The sequence below is a fragment of the Amblyraja radiata genome, chromosome 24, assembly GCF_010909765.2.
Source record: "Amblyraja radiata isolate CabotCenter1 chromosome 24, sAmbRad1.1.pri, whole genome shotgun sequence".
In the NCBI taxonomy this organism is placed as follows: domain Eukaryota; kingdom Metazoa; phylum Chordata; class Chondrichthyes; order Rajiformes; family Rajidae; genus Amblyraja; species Amblyraja radiata.
The window spans coordinates 10972294-10992248 of NC_045979.1; the positions used below are offsets into that span (position 1 = coordinate 10972294).

Here is a 19955-nt window from a genome sequence, read left to right on the forward strand (position 1 = left end):
TGTTTCTGCGCTGTACCTTTCAACTAAAGAAAATAGGAAACGCATACACGGATATGTGCCTAATGTAGCCACATGTGATTAGTAGAGATATCATGATCGTCCCGGATGTGGAGAGATGAAAGGGCCCATTTCTGTGCTGCCCAACTCTGTAGTTTTGCATTTCAAAAGTAATCTAACAGGCCCCTTACAATCTGATATCATAACACAAGAAAAACGGAACAAATACACTCCAATATTTACCTAATGCGTCTTCAACTACTGCAACAGTTGGATATTGATGATCACAGGGTGCCAATGAATCATAGCAATTAGTGGCTGTCAGTTAGTCCATAACAGATCCATATGTGATGAGTACTCCGGTGGAAGGGTTAGAAAAACTGCGCTAAAATTAATTAATTTTATTTAAGTGGCACAGTCCATTTTTAAAATAATCATTTGCATGGTTATGGTCCAATGCTGGACAATTGAACCTCTGGTGCGTGAGCAGGTTTAACCATGTATTATGGAATTAAATAACATTGATTTTGGTTGGCGTAAAAAATCTTGGTGCTTCCTTGTAAGGGTAAACCACACTCAATGGTTCCTCATTACTTTCACCTACTAGATACTTCACGTGTGTGATACAACAGTTGTATTTATGGCTAATGATAAAATTTTGAAGAAAATTGCGTGTGTTGGGTTTGAATGCATTCAGTCCACACTCTCAATCTATAACTTATAATGTACAGTATAGTAGAAAATGAGGCAAAGGAGGTACATCTTGAAAAAGCTAACTGTAATAGTGCAGCATATCTAACATTAATGAACCACAACTGCATTTAATATCCAAATATTTTAACAGCTGCTCATCTCATTAAAAAACAAGTAAACAATTCCTTATTCAAAAGATATCATGAATAAACATCTTCATTTGCAAAGTTACCTTGAAAACATCAATGATCACATTATTTGTGGAATATATTACATGTCAAGGCATTCTTTGAATCAAGGTACAAATACTTGTACAAAATATACATAATTTGTCCACAGTTATTTACACTTAATAAAGGCCATTGATCCCCTTCCCTAAGGTGAGGCAAAGCTCAACTGGGTCCATTTGAAGAGGAATTGTAAAATCATTTATAAAGAACAAATTAACTTAAATTCTCCCTCCTACAAGTCCCCTACCAATCCTCTCCATTCTTAGACTCAGATACTGAGTTGGGGACATCCCTAGTTGTGGGTTATTCCTTTTCAGGTAAAACAAAGACAGGACACACAACCTGACACTTTGTACTCCTTCCATCACATTGCAAACCTGTACCACAATGTGCAAATCTTCCATTTTGGGGATGACCACAGAGGGTTTAACTCTTGATCACCTTATTGGAAAAGATTAGGTGTGATCTAATGTCCATTTGATCTGAACATGACTGTTACCATTCTTGCTCAAAAACTTTAAATTTTTTAGCTTTTCAGTTTGTCTGCCAGATTTATTGTGCTTATTCATTTTTGATGCAGGAAAAAAAAAGATCAAATATCCAGAGCTTTCTTTGTAAAATGTTCATGTGAGCTTTGAAGTTCAATTATCATGCTTCCCGGCCCTGTCTACTTGCCCAGTCACACTCTCTCACTACCCATCACACACGTGAAGGGCTAAAAGGTGGAGGAAACGAGAGAGCTGCCTACTGATCACCATGATAATTAAACCTCTGAACAGATTTCATAATTCTGGGCTGACATATTTCAACATCAGCTTAGAATACAAAATCTCGCACTTTTTTCAAAACATCTATCATTTGTGCTGCATGCCACACCAGGAACTAAGCAATTGACTCGTGATTCCGGCTAGCTGGCTGGCAGAGTGTCGTTCATAAGTCATTTTCGTGTGGTCTATTGGAATAACGCTCATGATTTATTGAAAGATTATGTACATCTGAAAAATTGCCAAACCACTAATTATTTAGCTCTTTTCGGTATTCCTGAACTGATGCACTCTAATGTGATCCTCCTGGACAGGGACGAGGGGAAGGGATCTGAATCTGCATAGAGGCTTTCTCCTAATCACCATCTGAGGGCTGGAGGTGCATTCGGAAATTGATGAGGCTGCACAGTGCAACAAGCTCTCAAAGTTCGCTAGGCAGACCCGGTCACGAACAAGCGACTGCTTTACGAGGTGTACACACAGAACAATAACCCAAGGCAGGTCACTGAGGAGAGGACAGCCAAAGACAATAGAGGGGTATAATTCATGTACTTTGTCATAGTGAGGTGGCTTGCTTTGCCCAAATACTAATACTACGAATAATAAGCCAGTCGCTTTGGCTTTCTGTCACAAATATCCGTACACATTCTACGGTGAAGTTTATAATGTTACCTACATCTTTTTGGTCAAACTGTCCATTTTGAAACTCCTTTAGTTTAACATATTCTATGCAATCTTTCCCCTTTTGTGTCAATTTTGGATTCTTTCCAACTTCAACGATCCCAGAATGAAGAACATCACCATGTCTATCTTCTGAGCCAGTGACTATGTGAATTCTGGTGATGTTCATCGGCTTCATGAACACAATGGTGAAGAAATCCCCAGTGCTGGGTGATTTTCCCCAGAAGTACTCATCACTATTACTGTAGGCTTTGCTGGGGTCATAGTTTTCAAAAACTTTGAGGCTAGTGGAGATTGTTGCTGGCGGGTTGTCAGGAACATCAAAGAAGTCTTCTTCAAAGTCATCGTCCTTTAACCTATTTTCCGTACCCCTGAAAGATGAATAGTATCCGATGTGTTGGAACAAGGAAGGCTTAAAACGAATGACATTTTTTTGTGTGAGAAGGTTTCGGAAATGACTTAGTAACCAGTCACATGGCATCTCTTGGTAAAACATCAGAAGAAAGTGGGCCAGTCTAGGAAGGTCAGTTGAATGGTAAAGTTTTCCAATGTAGCCCAGCTTGGAAAATTCCAAGGTCACCCAGTAGGAGCCCTCTTTTGAAGCAAGGACTTTCTTAATTGCAGTTAGGAAAGAGTGGGAACATTGAACATCATCTTCCAGCATTATGTAATAATCAGATACATTTGCACAAAAGTTGAGCAGGAAAGCATAGTCAACATTTTGTTTTGACCTGAATGTCACACGATCAGCAGGGTCATTATAATTTCTTTTCAGGCCTGTTAGCGGTGGGTAGTGCTGTTCAGGGGCATGAATGATGATCAAGTGGCCAGAGATTATGTGGTGGGCAAATTTTGTAGAGATGTCCTGCACCACTTGCATATTCCACAGCATGTCAAAGTCAGCCATGTGGACGACCACCACCATCTCGGTGAGCTCTTCATTAGTAGACTGCTTGAAGATGGACTTAAGTGTCTCAAGAAGGTAATTTCCTCGCTTCCGTTTCACAGAAGACAATCCTACTGTGATGTATTCTGTAAGTGGTGTAGAGACAGAAACAAGTTTGAACAATTGTGAAGAAATATGAAGAAGACCAACTGTTTCCATTCTATTTACCAACCGTGTTAGTTTTATGTAGTAAATGACACTGTACAGTATCTAAAGCTGAGCTTGGACTGATGTTCCAGTGTTTTGTTGTGCTTGGGTATGGCACACAACTTCAATTAAAACCATTTACTTGCTTTGTTAACTGGCTTTTTTTCTCTCCCAATACTTGCCAAACAATTGGTTTCCATCATCAGCAGGGACAGGCCATTCAGTTTTAGGTTAACATGAAAACATGGACTAAATACCCTCGTTTAATCCAGGCTTACAATCTACAGTAAATCTATATTGAAATATAAACAGGTTATCCCTGGATTACTAATGACTTTGTGCATATTCTCCCATGCATTTTAAAGCATGTTTCAAGCTACTAATGGTAATAATAATATAATGTTTCATGGTATTCATTAAAAAGTCAATACAATATATATATTCCATTATTTGAAATATGGGTCATGCCCGAGTGGTTATTGAATGAAATGAAAGACTTATAGCAAGTCTATAAACAGTGGTGAAACATGGGTTGGTAAAGAAAGTGGGCATTTCTGACATCGAAAAATCAGTTTACTAACAATTCCCAGGAACGGAACATTTATGTAGCCCCAGTACTGGCTGTACTCTGGAGCAAAGATGGATGATACAGTCAATTGAAGTTTATTTTCCCTAGTTCTTTACGAAAAAGCTAATGCAGGTTTGTAGAAATTATAACCCCTGTTCCAGGTGCTAGGGTCCCAGGTAAAAAGGTGTCGAGATGACCCAGTTCATAATTTCACATGAAAATGTTTTAGCAATCTACTGGCTTGCACAGCAAATACAAGTGTCACACTTGTATGTGGGTGAAATGAAGGAGTTGTTTAATACATAATATAAGGGACTTGATACAATGCTGGACCATTGCCAATGCTGACATGGGAATGATTGATGAAGTTTGATGAATGGGCTTTTTAGTGAAATTAATATCTTTCAAGCAACTGAACAATATTTAACATTTTGACATGAATTTTGATTATGAATTTTAAATTCTAAAATTAAAAAGATTTCTCTGCATGCAAAGTCTGCAAGGGTAAAATCTATAAAGGTAATTAGTTTGGTCGTGGATTAAATAAAAAGCATGGAAAATGTCTTGGGGAAAGGGCAAATGTGCACTCGTACATAATTTTACTGTCAAAAGGGTAAAAAGTCCTATGTTTACTCATTAAAAGTAAAACAAGAGTTTGCATTTTCTTCCTGTGACCGTGTCAGTTTCCTCCGGGTGCTCCAGTTTCCTCCATATCACAGACACGTGCGACTTTGCAGGTCAATTGGCCTCTGTAAAATTGCCTTTAATGTGTAAGGAGTCGATGCAAAAATGTAATAACGTGGAACTATTGTGAAGGTGTGATCAGTGGTTGGCATGGACTCAGTGGACGGAAGGGCTGTTTCCTTGCTGTATCTTTAAACTAAGAGATCTCATCAGTCTCACTTAGTGATGAAGTGTTGGGAGAGGAAGCTGTTTGGTGCATGCTGGGTGAACTATTGCGAGGTTTGAAATTTTCCATTTGAAGTGAACTTCCCAGAAACCAGCCCCAGGTCCACTGGGATCTATCTACTCATTCAGGGCCACTATAAACCTTATCCATAATGTGATGATGACCTGTTTCTATATGAATTAACCTACAGGCCACATTAGCGAGGCATCAGTCAGACACATGTTGCATGCCGTGGGAAGCCACTACATGTCTACATGTTACCCTGCTTTATTACATCACATGCGTGGAATACCCAAAATATACAGTACATTCTGGGCTTTGAAATCAATGCAGTAAATCTTGGTTTCTATTCCGAATTGTTTTCTCTTTGACATTGGATCGTGCAAAAAAACTGCTGTTACACAATAGAATATTTATCCCAAGGTGCTTAACTATTGTTTGACTCAAGAATAATTTCTTCAGCTAATAATTGCGTCTCAAATGGAAATAAAACTGATGGCACATCTTCGCATGCTTCGTGGGAACACTGGAATACTGTGGATGAAAATAAGGTTATTTTCCCTCATACAATAGGAATGCAGTTAAAAATAACCTACTTTAGCTCATCTGCACACCAAAAAGTTCCTGTTTTAGATTTGAGATAAAATGGCACCACATTTACCTCTTAATTGCATTAATCCTTTTTACAATTAATTCATGCCAAACTTTATAATTATTCTCTTACTTTTTTTTAACAAAGGGTACCCTGCCAAATATTGATAGGTGACGTTAATGGGGGAAGAGAAATTGACCAGCTCCCTGAAGTTCTGCACGTTCCTCTCGGAGTACAGCTGCTGCACGGCTATTTCTTTGGCCAATCGCCTTTCTTCCATTTTCTGAAAGACAATGGCACATTGGAGTAGGAAAATGGACAATATCAAACATGCATGCTTCAATACTGCTTATTTTATGGCCATACTAACACCTTAGCATAAAAGGAGACGTCACAGCACATAGGAGCAGAATTAGGCCATTCGGCCCATCGAGTCTACCCCGCTATTCTATTACGTATACTGGGAGGACTTCCTTACAATTTCCCATTGTAATTTCCTGTTCATCTAAATAATGTCCAGTATATTTCAGTTAAACTCAGCTGAAAATGAATTAAATTTAAAGCAAAATGATTAAAGCAGGATTTAAGCGATTTTCTGAAGCTGGGTCATTGGAAATTAGTTAGGATTTTTTTTAAATGGTCATTCCCATCTAGTCTGGTTGAAACAAATAAAGGAAAATACTGAAAACACTCAGCAAGTCAGGCAGTATATGTGAAGAGAGAAACAAAGTTAAACAATTCATGCCAATGACCTATTATTGGCATTATCTGTTGTCATTTGCATTTACCTTATTTGCAGTCTGATATTTTTAACCTATCTACTGAAGTTAGCTTGATTAGTTTATACTCAGCAGAGACTGTGCTCTCAGTATTCTGCTGAAATTCCAACTCAAAACTAAGAGAGATTCAGTACAAACAAAGGCCAAGACAAAACAGTAATTGGTCTGGACAGGGGATTATTAAAATACACCAGATGAAAATTATATGAAAAGTGAATATTTTGATTGCAATCTAAATAGCCTGGTATGTTTTAAAAAAAAATGTGTAGTCATGCTAAGCACTGAAAATATAAATAACAAGATTAGAGTCGCTACACTTTCTCATGAGGGACACTAAATGATTGTCAATAGAACTTAACTTTGGAAGCAGCGTACAAGACACAGGCATTATTATATCATGGATCAAGTCCACCCAACTCAGGATGAAGTCTGAAATAGGGTTCCAACCCAAAGCATCACCTATTCCTTTTCTCCAGAGATGCTGCCTGACCCGCTATGTTACTGCAGCATTTTGTGTCTATCTTCAGTATCAACCAGCATCTGCTGATCCTTCCTACAGGACTTGCATTTCTTGATTTGACTTTTCAAATAGTATACACATGGTATTCCACTGCTTTATTCCCCCAGATTTACTTATCACACAGGTAGATATTGAGCAGGGAGGAAGCAATGCATAGATGTTACTAAATGATATTACTCATAGCCGGTGGACCAAGATGAGCAGGGTAACTGTCCAGTACAATTATAAAAGGATCATATATTGTGCCAAGATGCCAGCATTAAGATGAGGTTGAAATACTTACACATTTGCCTATACAGATGAATGCAAATGACCAGCTTTGGAAAGAATCATTGATTACATTAACTTTACCGCTGACTTCCACTCTGCCCTCAAATTCACTTGGACTTTCTCTCTGACATCTCCCTCACCAATCTTAATCTCTCTGTCTCCATCACAGGGGATAAATTATTGGCTGACATCTACTGTAGACCTTCTGACTCCCACAGTTATCTGGACTACACTTCCTCCCACCCTGCCTCTTGCAAATAAGCTATTCCTTACTCTCAATGTAATTGTCTCTGCCACATTTACTCCCAAGATAAGGCTTTCCACTAGAACCTCCCAGATGTCTTCATTCTTTCATAAACATGCCCCCCCCCCCTCCCTGCTGTAATAGATGGATCCTTCATCTTCATCTCCTCTATGTCCTAGTTCTGCTCTCGTTTCTCCTCCCACAAGACGGAACTGGAGTTCCCCTGGTCGACACCTTTCATGCCTCCAGCATCCATGTCCAACACATCATCTTCTGACACTTCCGTCACCTCTAACTTGACTCAACCACCAGTCACATCTTCCTATCCTCACCCCTTTCCGGCTCCCTCCGCAACTCCTTGCTTCACTCGTCCCTTCTCATCCAAACCACACCCTTCTCAGGCATTTTCCCCTGCAGCGGCAAGAGATGCAACACCTGTCTCTAAACCTCCTTCCTCACATCCATCCAGGCACCCCAACAGTCCTTCCAGGTGAGACAGAAGTTCACGTGCACCTCCCCCAACCTCAACAACTGCATCCTGTGTGCCCGATGTGGTCTTCAGTACCTCAGAGAGACCAACCATTGACTCAGCGGGAGTTTTGCCAAACACTTGCGCCAAGGCCTTCTGGATCACCTGGTTGCTAACCATTTTAATTCCTCTTCCCATTCCCACACTGACCTTTCTGCCATGGGCTGCCTCAATTGCCAGAGTGAGGCCACACGCAAACTGGAGGAACAGCACCTCATATTCTGCCTGGTAGCTTACAACTTAACAGCATGGACTTTGAATTATTCAATTTTAGCTAACTACTTCCCCCCCCCTTCTTCCCCCACCCCCCCCCCCATTCCCTCGCTTCCCTCCCCTGTACCCTACCTATTCCCCCCAACCCCCCCCTCCCCCGTCCATCTACATTCCTTACTCTAGCTTCACAATGTGCAACTCCTCAATTCCTTTCTCTAACTCTTACTGTCTTTTCATCTCTGGCCTTTGTCCAATTATTTGTGTATCAACCCCCCCCCCCCCCCCCCCTCACTTATATCCAGCCATTACCTGCCAGGCTTTGTCCTGCCCTTCCTCTCCTCCAGGCTCCCCCCACCCCCCTCCCCCTACTATTAGTCAGAGGAAGGGTCCCAATTCTAAACGTCACCTATCCTTGTTCTCCAGAGATGCTGCCTGACCCACTGAGTTAATCAAGCACCTTGTGGCAATTTTGTAGACCAGATTCTGCAGCACCTTATTTCTACCTTGAGCAAATCATACATCAGTCTTGAATTTTACTTGTTATATTTGACCCAGTGCTTCAGTAATAATAGTGAGACCTACAGGTAATTTCTGTGCGCAGGCATATTTGTTTTATTCTGCTGCCAGCTTTGCAATGTGATAACATTTCAGGTTACACAGTGGTACAGCCTCACAGCACCAGCAACCAGGAGTTAATCTTCTTCTCAGCTGCTGTCCATGTGCAAAATAAAGCAAAGTGGCTTTGAATAAGTCTGTGGTTGCAATGGAAACTATTTTGACAATAGCCTATTGACCAGAAGGTCAAACCTTCTGAGATCTCTTCAGGATAATGTTTTATGAAGAACATTGATTGTTCTGTGTGTCTATATGCCAGAACAACTGACATATTCATTTGAGAGTGGATTTTTGTTTAGTTTAGATTATTGTCATATGTACCGAGGTATAGTGAAAAGCTTTTTTGCTGTGTGCTATCCAGTCAGCAGAAAGACTATACATGAATACAATCAAGTCGTCCACCGTGTACAGATACAGGATGACGGGAAAAAATATAAAAGTCCGATTAAAGATAGTCCAAGGGTCTACAATGAGGTAGATGGTAGGTCAGAACTGCTCTCTAGTTGGTGATAGGATGGTGCGGTTGCCTGATAACAACTGGCAGAAACTGTCCTTGAATCTGGAATGTTAGAGTTCATGTACGTTAATATAATAGAAGAAATTTAGACCAGACATCAGTTTGGATTTGGGTGAATTAACTATTCTTCTTTTACCATTGGGAAGGCAATCTCACTATTACCACAAAAAAAAAATACCTGGGCTAGAATGCACTAATTAACAGGCGGGATTCTTAGGTTTTATGTCAATAGAAATATACAGTTAATCTGACACGTGGCACATAGGGGAACAATGCTGAGAGTTACGCTTTGTCACATTTGATTAACTCTCACCACTACCGAGATAAAAACAGAAGATGCTGAAAATACCCAGCAACAGGGGAGTGAAAAACATAGAAACATAGAAAGTAGGTGCGAGAGTAGACCACCAGGTCCGTCGAGCCCACACCGCCACTCGCTCATGGCTGAACACTAAACAGACACACCTACCCACAAACAGTAGACACAAGACACAGAACACAAGACACTACCCTCCCCTTTATACCGCTATCACCCCTCTCCACCCCAAGAACCTCGTGATCTCCTGGGGGAGGCAAAAAACCGGATAAAACCCAGGTCCAATTCGGGAAAAAAATCCGGGAAATTCCTCTCCGACCCCAATCCAGGCGATCGACACTTGTCCAGGAGATCACTCAGGTCTTACTATACTAACCATACCTAGGTCCATATCCCTGCCCTCTCCCCGTAGCCCCTTATCCCCTTGGCAGCTAAAAAACCATCTATTTTAGTCTTAAATATATTTAACGTTTCTGCTTCCACTGCTCCCTGGGGCAGTGAATTCCATAAATTAACCACCCTCTGGGTGAAGAAGTTCTTCCTCATCTCAGTTTTAAAAGAGCCCCCCCTTATTCTGCAACTATGTCCCCTAGTTCTAGTTTCCCCGATCATTGGGAACATCCTCGGTGCATCCACCCGATCAAGGCCCCTCACGATCTTATATGTTTCAATGAGATCGCCTCTCATTCTTCTAAACTCCAAAGAGTAGAGTTCCAGCCTACTTAACCTTTCCTCATATGTCAATCCCCTCATTGCAGGAATTAATCTTGTAAACCTTCGCTGCACTGCCTCCAGGGCTAGTACATCCTTTCTTAAGTATGGACCCCAGAACTGTACACAGTATTCCAAATGTGGTCTCACTAATACTGTGTACAGCTGCAGCAAGACCTCCGTGTTTTTATACTCAATCCCCCTAGCAATAAAGGCCAAAACTCCATTGGCCTTCCTGATTGCTTGCTGCACCTGCATACTAACTTTTAGTGATTCATGTACTAATACCCCTAGATCCCTTTGCGTTGCATTACAACGCAGCTCCTCCTCATTTAGAAAATAACTTGCCCTATCATTTTTTTTCCCAAAGTGAATGACTTCACATTTATTAGTATTAAATTTCATCTGCCAAGTTGTTGCCCACTCACCTAGCTTATCTATATCCTTTTGCAGACTCTTCCTATCCTCCTCATCCCCTACTTTTCCTCCCATTTTTGTATCGTCCGCAAATTTTGATATATTACACTTGGTTCCCTCCTCCAAATCATTTATATAAATTGGGTTAACAGAGTTAACAATCCAGGTTAATGACTTTTCATCAAAACTCCAAATCCCATAGTTATTTGTTGAAAAGCAGTGTTAACTCAACCTACTCCTGACACACGATTGTGCAGAGTTTCAAAAATCAATGCAGATTAGGCACTAAACTCTTCCATTTAAAATACTCACCAGTGCACTCTCTTCTTCATCATCCTTTGTGCAAATATACACAAGCAAGCAAAGGAACAGGGAAAAACCAAGAGTAGTTACTGATCGCTTCCAGTAGCATCTCATTGCAGCAGGAGCTTTCCAAGTTGTCATGAGACTGGCGTGTTTTCAGTCTTGCTCTAAAAAACACAGATGTTATGAATTAGACGTGGAGTCTTCATGTGAACATAGCAAGTAATATCTGCATCATTTTTTACAGAGACCATCACGGGAGAACATGGATAGAACCAAAGTGCTGAAATAACTCAGCGGGTCAGGCAGCTGGTGAGTGTGCAAACCGCGAGAGAAACAGGTTGCAAGGGACTACTCGATGTAGTACCCTCCACCCCAGGTCCCTGATGTAGAGGGGGAGATGGTAACCAGCTTGGAGGGGGATGATGGTATTGAATGCCGAGTTGTAGTCTATAAACAACAGCCTGACGTAAGTGTTTTTATTTTCCAAGTGGTCCAGTGCGGAGTGGAGAGCCAGTGAGATCGAATCCTCTGTTGACCTGTTGTGACAGCAGTGGGTCGAAGTTCTTGTTGAGGTCGGAGTTGATATCCATCATAACCAACCTCTCAAAGCACTTCATCACTACAGATGTTAGTGCCACTGGTCAATAGTCATTGAGGCATGTCATCTTACTATTATTGATGCCCTCTTAATGCAGGTGGGAAGCTCAGACCTCAGTAGTGAAAGGTTGGTCCCGACCTGAAATGTCACCTATCCATTTTCTCCAGAGATATTGCCTGACCCACTGAGTTAATCCAGCACTTTGTGTCTATGATATAAATCAGCATCTGCAGTTCCTTCTTATTACATCTTGGGAGAATAGATGGAGAGAGTTTCAGAGACTTCACTGGGATGGGCACATGTTTAAATAACTGTAGGATATTTTCTGCTGAAATGAAAAGTGACAAATTGGGTGAGAAACCAGGATGCCAACATCCAAGGAAACTTTCTCTTACTGGAGTCACCTCTTTCCGAGGCTTTGAATAGGAAGATACACTATCCGAGTCTGAGAATTATTTGCCACATTGAGACACAGCATGTGGGTGCAAATTTTGAAAAGGTCTCTTAAAAGTTCATTATCAGCCACATCCTCATATTCTGATAGTGGCTACCGACAATCCTTCAATAACAGAATGCCTCACCTGTGATTTTTAAATGGCGTAAGCATTGATGTGGGAGAAAAAATGCACCTACATTGTCAGCGGCAAAGGAAGCACCTCGAAAAACTGGAATAAGTGGGAGCATTTAGAGGGAATCTATCTCCCTCCATTGGAGGGATCTCTCGGAGGCGCTGCCACAATAAGGCAGCCAATATCAAAGGCCAACATCACCCTGGCCATGTCCCCATTTAATTCCTACCATCAGGAAGAAGGTATAGGAGTCTGTAAACTGTGACTACCTGATTCAAGAATAGCATCTTCCCAACAACCATCTTGAACGCTACACTGCGCTAACTCAATGGACTATGAACACAATGAAATGTTATGGACTCTCTGGTTGGACGAAGGTTGATTGCTTTTTATGCACCAGTATTGTATTTATTAATTATTTTTATCTATAGTGCATTATCTATCTATATTATGTTTACATGCCTGTTATGTTTCTGCATGTAAGAATTTCATTGCCCGTTGTCGATATGTCAGACAATTAACCGCTCGTCGCTTGGATCCAAACTACTTACAGAAAATTGCTTGAAGCCATTTTATAGAAAATGACTATTGGGGGATAAATCCTGATAAGATCGGACTGCCTCATGTTGCAATTTTATTTTCCTTCCTGTTCTGTATTCTCAGCAAGGAATTAAGCCACGCTTTGATAGCTAGATAAGTAGTATTATTAAAACGTTTTATTTAATTAAAGTATTTACACGTGTTTCAAAGTGCATTAATTAAAAGGCAATAGTGCAAAATTTGCCATTGTTTGTGGGTAAAAAATGAATGCTTTAATTTAGCTGCATCTATCACTAAAGGTAACACCAAAAGGATCCATCTGACTGATTTGTTTCTGACTGTATTATACACTCTGAACCAGAAATTCTTCTAGTCTGGAATCCTCTTTAATGCAAGTATGTTGGACATAATTTCCATTCTATTCTAGGACAGGTGATTGATAGCGTGGGGGGACAATCAATAGTTCTCTGTAGTGTATCTCTAGAGACAGATATCTCTGATGTATTCAAAGCACCTGTCACCAACCCTAAAGAAAAAGGAATAGCTAAATCAGTCTATCTTCTTCACTCAAGAGATTGATAACAGGAGCTTACATACCTTCCTGTCTCTAAACAGATTTATTGTATAACCCACCACCCTACCAAAGTTACATCCTTCCTTGGAACAGTGTCCACAGAGTATTCCTCTCAACATAATCAGCCCATGATTTCACTCTAATCCTGTGCTAGTCATTTTTCTTGTCCCAATTAATATGTCAGTGTATGTCCGTAGCACAATAACTCAAACACCCACAGTTTAATTGCATGAGGAACTGCACTAGATTCAGACCGCATTTTTTCCAAGGACTGTTTCCAAACTTTTCAATGTAGCAAAACTTTCATAACAGTGGAGTTTATTTTAACAAAGGAATTAGAACTGTACAATTATTTAACTGAGAATGTTGAAGTTCTGAGGTATAAGCTACATGGACAGGGATTGTGTTTCTCCAAATGCCAAACTTCCAGCAGTGCAAAACCAGCAACTAAAACCTGATGTTATTATATTACAGATGCAAAAAACACTTGACAGCTTCTAAGCCAGTGATACAAAAAGGTGTTGTTGTGTTTGAGTGGACTAAACATTTCGATTGGGAATTGTTTTCATTCCAAATTTTCAGCATGTACCCAGCTTACCTCCGCTGTGGGTGGCACACGAAATAACGATAATTAAACCTTAAGTTCCCAAAAGTAAATGAATTATCAATGTGATTTTGGTGATGCCTCTGGTTGAGTGTTAATAATGTTACCTGAAGTAGAATTTAATGGAGTGATGACTCTAGAGACTACTGCAGGTGGTTTAGCTGCAGTGCTGAAAGAATGTTACACTATTTGTGATTTACCTTTGCAGGTTCCTTGGCAGAGGAACATAAAGCTTTCTATTGTATTTTCTGAAGGCGTGTGAGGGGGATGATGCACTGCCTAACATTAATTCCTCAAGTGAAGTCCAAGCCACAACATCTAACTAATTGCAGTAGAACTCTGTGTAAATTAACTGCTGCATTGCAATCAAGACTGTGCCCCGGAGGTACATATTTGGCTGTGAGGAGCTCCACTGATTCTGTCAACAAGTCTAAAGCCAAAGCAGGTCAAAGGCCAAAGTTGGATAAACATCTGTGCAGCTCCTTTTGTAATCAATGGTAAATGGGAGAAACACCCAATAACACAAGACACACAGGGGTGGCGCAACTATAGGGCTGCTGCCTCACAGCGCAAAAGGCCCAGGTTCGATCCTGACCTCAGGTAATGTCAGTGTGGAGTTTGCACGTTCTCCCTGTAATGGTGTGGGTTTCCTCTGGGTATTCCGGTTTCCTACCACATCCCAAATATGTGTGGGTTTGCAGGTTAATAGGTCTCTACAAATTGTCCCAAGTGTGCAGGGAGTGGATGAGAAAGTGGGATAACATAGAAACATAGAAAATAGGTGCAGGAGGAGGCCATTCGGCCCTTCGAGCCAGCACCGCCATTCATTGTGATCATGGCTGATCGTCCCCTATCAATAACCCGTGCCTGCCTTCTCCCCATATCCCTTGACTCCACTAGTCCCTAGAGCTCTGTCTAACTCTCTCTTAAATCCATCCAGTGACTTGGCCTCCGCTGCCCTCTGTGGCAGGAAATTCCATAAATTCACAACTCTCTGGGTGGAAACGTTTTTTTCTCTCCTCAGTCTTAAATGACCTACTAGTATGAATAGGTGACTGATGGTCGGCTTGGGACTCAGTTGGCAGAAGGGCCTGATTCCACCTTGTATCTCTAAACTAAACAAGAAAATAGGAGCAGGAGCAGGTCAGCTGGGTCAGTCCCACAATTCAATTTGATCATTAGTGATCTATGCAGGCCTCAACACCACTTCTGTGCCAGTTCCTTAATTCCTTGATCTTTCAAAAATTTAATTGAACTCCACCTTAAATATTTCTAATGGTCTCACCTCCAATAGTCCCAGGGGTAGAAAATTCCAGCGGGCAATAGAATCAGGAGACTAGGGTGACACAGTGGTGCAGTGGTAAAGTTGCTGACCTACAGTGCCAAAGTTCTGGGTTCAATCCTGACTACGGGTGCTGTCTGTACTAAGTTTGTATATTGCTGGCACAATGTCTGGGCCAAACACGATGCCAAGTTAAACTGCCTGCACATGACCCATACCCCTCTAATCTCTGCACACCGTTATCCAAAAGCCTACGGTATGCCACTCTCATATCTGCCTCCACCATCACCCCTGGCAGCATGTTCCAGGCACCCAGCACTGCCTGGGTGAAATCAAACTTGCCCTGCACATCTCCTTTAAACTTTGCCTTTCACTTTCATTCAATAGCATTTGCTTGAAAGTGTCCACACACAACAATGAAACAGGATACAACTTGGAAATGATGGAATGCAATAAGTCTAATGAGAACAAATAAATATTGCAATAGGAATAAGCTTAGTTCCAACTAAGCTTTATCAGTGTTAGTTAAAATTCTTATACTTTACAAGTCCCAAAAGAGCCGGAATAACTCAGTGCATCAGGCAGCATCTCTGGAGGACCTGGTTGGATAGGCTCCAGCACTTTGCATCTTTTTTTGTAGACCAGCATCTGCAGGTCCTTGTTTCTCTCTTATACTTTGCATGTGGATACCATTGGATGTTCCCTGAATCAATGGGTACAGCGGTAGAGTTACTGCTTTACAGCGGCAGAGACCCGGGTTCAAACCTAACTACGGGTGCTGTCTTCATGGAGTTTGAACGTTCTCCCCGTGACCCGCGTGGGTTTTTCCCGGAAGCCCTGGTTTCTTCCCACACTCCAAAGACGTACAGATTTGCAGGTTAATTCATTTGGTAAAATTGTAAATTGTCCCTGGTGTGGGTAGAACAATGTTAATGTGCGGGGATCGCTGGACGGCATGAATTCGGTGGGCCATAGGGCCTGTTTCTGCGCTGTATCTCTAAACTAAATGAAATACGAGTTTAATAATCCATAGACTTTACAGACTCTCACACAGGCAATGTAAAAGAAGGAATGCTTCAGAGCAGTTCTGAGCAACATAATGGAATTCTGTGTCAACTTGCTGCAACTTTTGCAGTCATGACTCGGCCTTGGAGGTACACAGTTAGTTGTGATGGGCTCAACTGATTTTACAAACACCTTATTAAACCACATAAACCAGGTCAGAGTTACAAAGTTGGATAAACAATTATGTTGCCCCTTGGAAACGGGAAGAAAGATACAAGAGCAGTTAGATAATAACAATAATTTGCTCAAATACACAATTAGAGAACACAAAATAACCAAGTATGTGGCCTATTCAAGAAATAACATGAGAAAGAAGATTACTTCCACAACTTGTCTATTGGAAAAATAATGGAAAGTCTCCTCTGCCATCACAGCAGCAATGATGTGGCAGCGTGGATGGATCAATGTTTAATTTAAGATGTCCCATTTTAATCATTGTTAGAAACTGTTATCTGGAAATTCCATTGCATAAAGGTGCTTTTTTTCAGCGCTGTGCAATTGAAAATTGATTTGTTTTCAGAGTGAAAACATTAATGACCAATTTTGTGTCATTTTGCTATTTCTGCCTTTATTCACACCTGCATCCCTGCTGTGATTTCCTGTTGGACATGTGCGAGCCTTGGAGTATTTTAGGGGAGCTTATTAATGGGTTTCAGAGGACAGCGTGGTCTTATAATCACTGTACCAATCTAGAATAGCAGAAAATAAAGGGGAGGCACATGGAACAGCAAATGCTGGAATGTTGAGCAAGGTACAAACTGCTGGAGGAGCTCAATGGGTTGGGCAGAGGAGAGAGGGAAGGGACAGGCGACATTTTGGATTGAGAGCCTTCTTCGGAGTCTGAAGATGGGTCCCCACCCGAAACATCGCCTGCCCATTCCCACTACAGTTGCTGCCTGAGCCGCTGAGTTCCTCCAGCACTTTTGAGCAAGACAAACAAACTTCCTTATCTACATCTTGTATCTGTATTACTAAGATAAAGTTTATTCCTTCCACCAACACCCATCATCTCCTGGTGGCTCTCAAGACACTACCCAGAGTCCTCTGATGTGCAATCGCATCCAACCCAACCTCCACCCTGAACCCTTTCAAAATAATGTTGTGAACTCTGCACTATTTCCCCGCCAACATCCTGTCAAGTTGATTGCCGAGCCTCTGATTCCCCATTGTCATAATGGCATTTGGCCTCTGATCCCTTCCCCTACAACAATTTCCCAGATCCTGCTCACAATTTCTGCTCCTTTGATCGCTGGGGTTCTTATGCTTCTACCCCCCTTCCCTCCCAGCCTTTGGGGAAAAAGGACCTGTTAAAATGTACAATGGCGCAGCAGCAAAGGTGCTGCCTTACAGCACCAGAGACCAGGGTTCGATCCTGACAATGGATGCTATCTGTAAGGAGTTTATACATTCTCCCTGTGATCATGTGGTTTTCTCCAGATGCTCCGGTTTCCTCCCACACTCTAAAGATGTGCAGGCTTGTAGGTTAATTAATGTGTAAATTTTAAATTGTCCCTCGTGTGACAGATACTGTTAAGGGCCTGTCCCACGAGCATGCGACTGCATGCGGCAAGCGCGACCTAACGTGGTCGCTTGAGCCGTATGGCCTCGCGGGGCCGGTCCTACTTTGATCGCCGGAGCCATATGGAGTTGTGCGGAGCTGGTCCCGACATCGCGCGGGGCTCCGAAAAACTGACACTGTCCAAAAATTCCACGCGACAACGGCCTGCCGGACCGCAGCCGCATTGAGGCCGTAAGCACCGTCTCGACGCCGTACACAGCGTCTTGATGGCGTACGCCTTTGCTCAAACTTCACGTCAACTGGTAAGGGATCACTCGACCTCCACGCGGCCCCCGCTTCCAGTTTGGTCGTGCTCGCCGCATGCAGTCGCATGCTGGTGGGACAGGCCCTGTATGGGGATCATTCGACCTCCGCGCGGCCCCCGCTTCAAGTTTTGTCGCGCTTGCCGCATGCTCGTGGGACAGGCCCTTTAGTGTACAGGCTGATCGCTGGTCAGCGCAGACTCGGTGGGCCGAAGGGCCTGTTTCTACGCCGTATCTTTAAAGTCTAAAATCTAAAATGTACAATGCAAATGCAGCTTTGGGTTGAGGTTGCACCTGCAGTTTTATGCATTGCTGAATGGGATGATTTACAATTTCCAGACCTCCCCAAGTGGAAAACAAACATGAGCACATGCCCAGAAATATACAAGATATCTGTTAACCTTAACGCTGACAAAAATCTCACCACAAATAAATATTTTTCATGGAGTATGTGCAGTAGCAGCCACCTGTATGCACATATTATCAATACAGTATTACATTGGATCCATTTTATTAAGAGGTTTCTTGGCTGCAAAGCATTATTTTGTCAAACAAATAAAGAGCAAAAATAGAAATGTAAATGAGTTTGGTTCGAGCTTTTGTTCCAACATAAAAGGTTTGCACCCTGACAAACCAGTTGAAAACATGCAGCCCACATACAATTCACATCCATTTTTAATTATGTGCTGTATTTTGAGAGATTAATTGACTTGATCATAGAGATAATATTTGTGTCCCTACTGATCTACTACAGCCCAGGGTGATCAGTGGGGATATTAATGCTTTGAATGAACTGCCAAAAAGCTCCTTTGAAAAATGTTACTTGACTATAAATCAGCTGCAGGAATAATTCTCAAATAATTTCTCAATGTGCTTCCTTTAATAAACTTTCAAAGCCCGTCTTTGTGCTCACCACAAAACATTAACTGTTAGCACGTAACAACAATGAATTTCCTTTGCCACAAATTAAAACAATCAAAATCACCTTTTGCAATCGGGAGGTGGCAGGAGGTATTTTAGCAATGAAGGCGAACAACTTTTTAAACAAAGGGGCACTTATGTTGTACGCCTGCAATGATAGAGTGTCCATTAGACACAAACCTATTACATGTAGAAGGGAAATAAATATTGTATATCGGAAACAAAACTAAAGGATGCCCAAGATATTGTCTCCGGTGAAATAAAGATGTTTCAATGACTTATGTTTGATGAAGGAAACTGAAGGCAAAAGAATAGTAACTTATTGTGAGAAAAGTGTTGATCTCTTTTCCTGGCTGATCTCTGAACTTGCGGGCAGTGGCCTAGCAACATGGTCGCCTGACTTCTCGTTTCCAACCAATAATATGTACTAAAACAGAAAATGTTGGAAATGCCCAGCAGTTTAGGCGGCATCCGTGAAAAGAGAAACTGCATTTCGTTGTCTCTGTGCTGTACACTGCACAATGACAATAAAGTTTGAATGTGAATCTGAATCTGAAACAGAGTCAATGTTTCAGGTAGCAGACTCTTCCTCAGAAAACCTGTTAGGATTAAGTTGCAGAGAGGGTGGTGAGGGTTGGACAGGGCAAAGTAAATATCCTTGATAGTATGAGGACAGAGTTATATGGTTGGAAGATTAATGATGGCCTTTATACAGAGAGAACACAACGAAAGATGAAAGCTGTGAAATGTAAAGCAGCATGACAAGGCCAACAGGTTAGACCATGATAGAGTGAGTCAATATGCAGAAAGAAGCAGGACTGGCCAATTATGACACAAAGTTATTCTAAATTACCTATTGGTCTTTAATACAATAGGGAGCCCAAAAGGTTGCAGCTAATCCAGATAGAAGATGAGGCGATGTTCAAGTTTACGCAGTCTTTTTATAACAATATAGATGACATCAACTGTTATCTCTATAGGAAATTTGGCTTTAGCCTTTCAGAGATATTGACTTT

The 19955-nt window shown here is 41.5% G+C and overlaps 1 protein-coding gene across 2 annotated transcripts in view; it reads right to left on the reverse strand.

Moving 5' to 3' along the window:
• Positions 1 to 758: 758 nt before the first annotated feature.
• The window catches only part of LOC116986768 (alpha-1,3-mannosyl-glycoprotein 4-beta-N-acetylglucosaminyltransferase C-like), a 73580-nt gene continuing 54383 nt past the window's right edge, over positions 759 to 19955 (reverse strand). For both annotated transcript variants that reach the window (XM_033042424.1, XM_033042425.1), the window contains exons 2-4: positions 10972 to 11129; positions 5661 to 5811; positions 759 to 3397 (exon numbers count right to left, since the gene is read on the reverse strand). In XM_033042424.1, the coding sequence (XP_032898315.1) occupies positions 2241 to 3397; positions 5661 to 5811; positions 10972 to 11103 (1440 nt within the window). In that variant the 5' untranslated portion in view covers positions 11104 to 11129 and the 3' untranslated portion in view covers positions 759 to 2240. The remainder of the gene's footprint in view (positions 3398 to 5660; positions 5812 to 10971; positions 11130 to 19955) is intronic.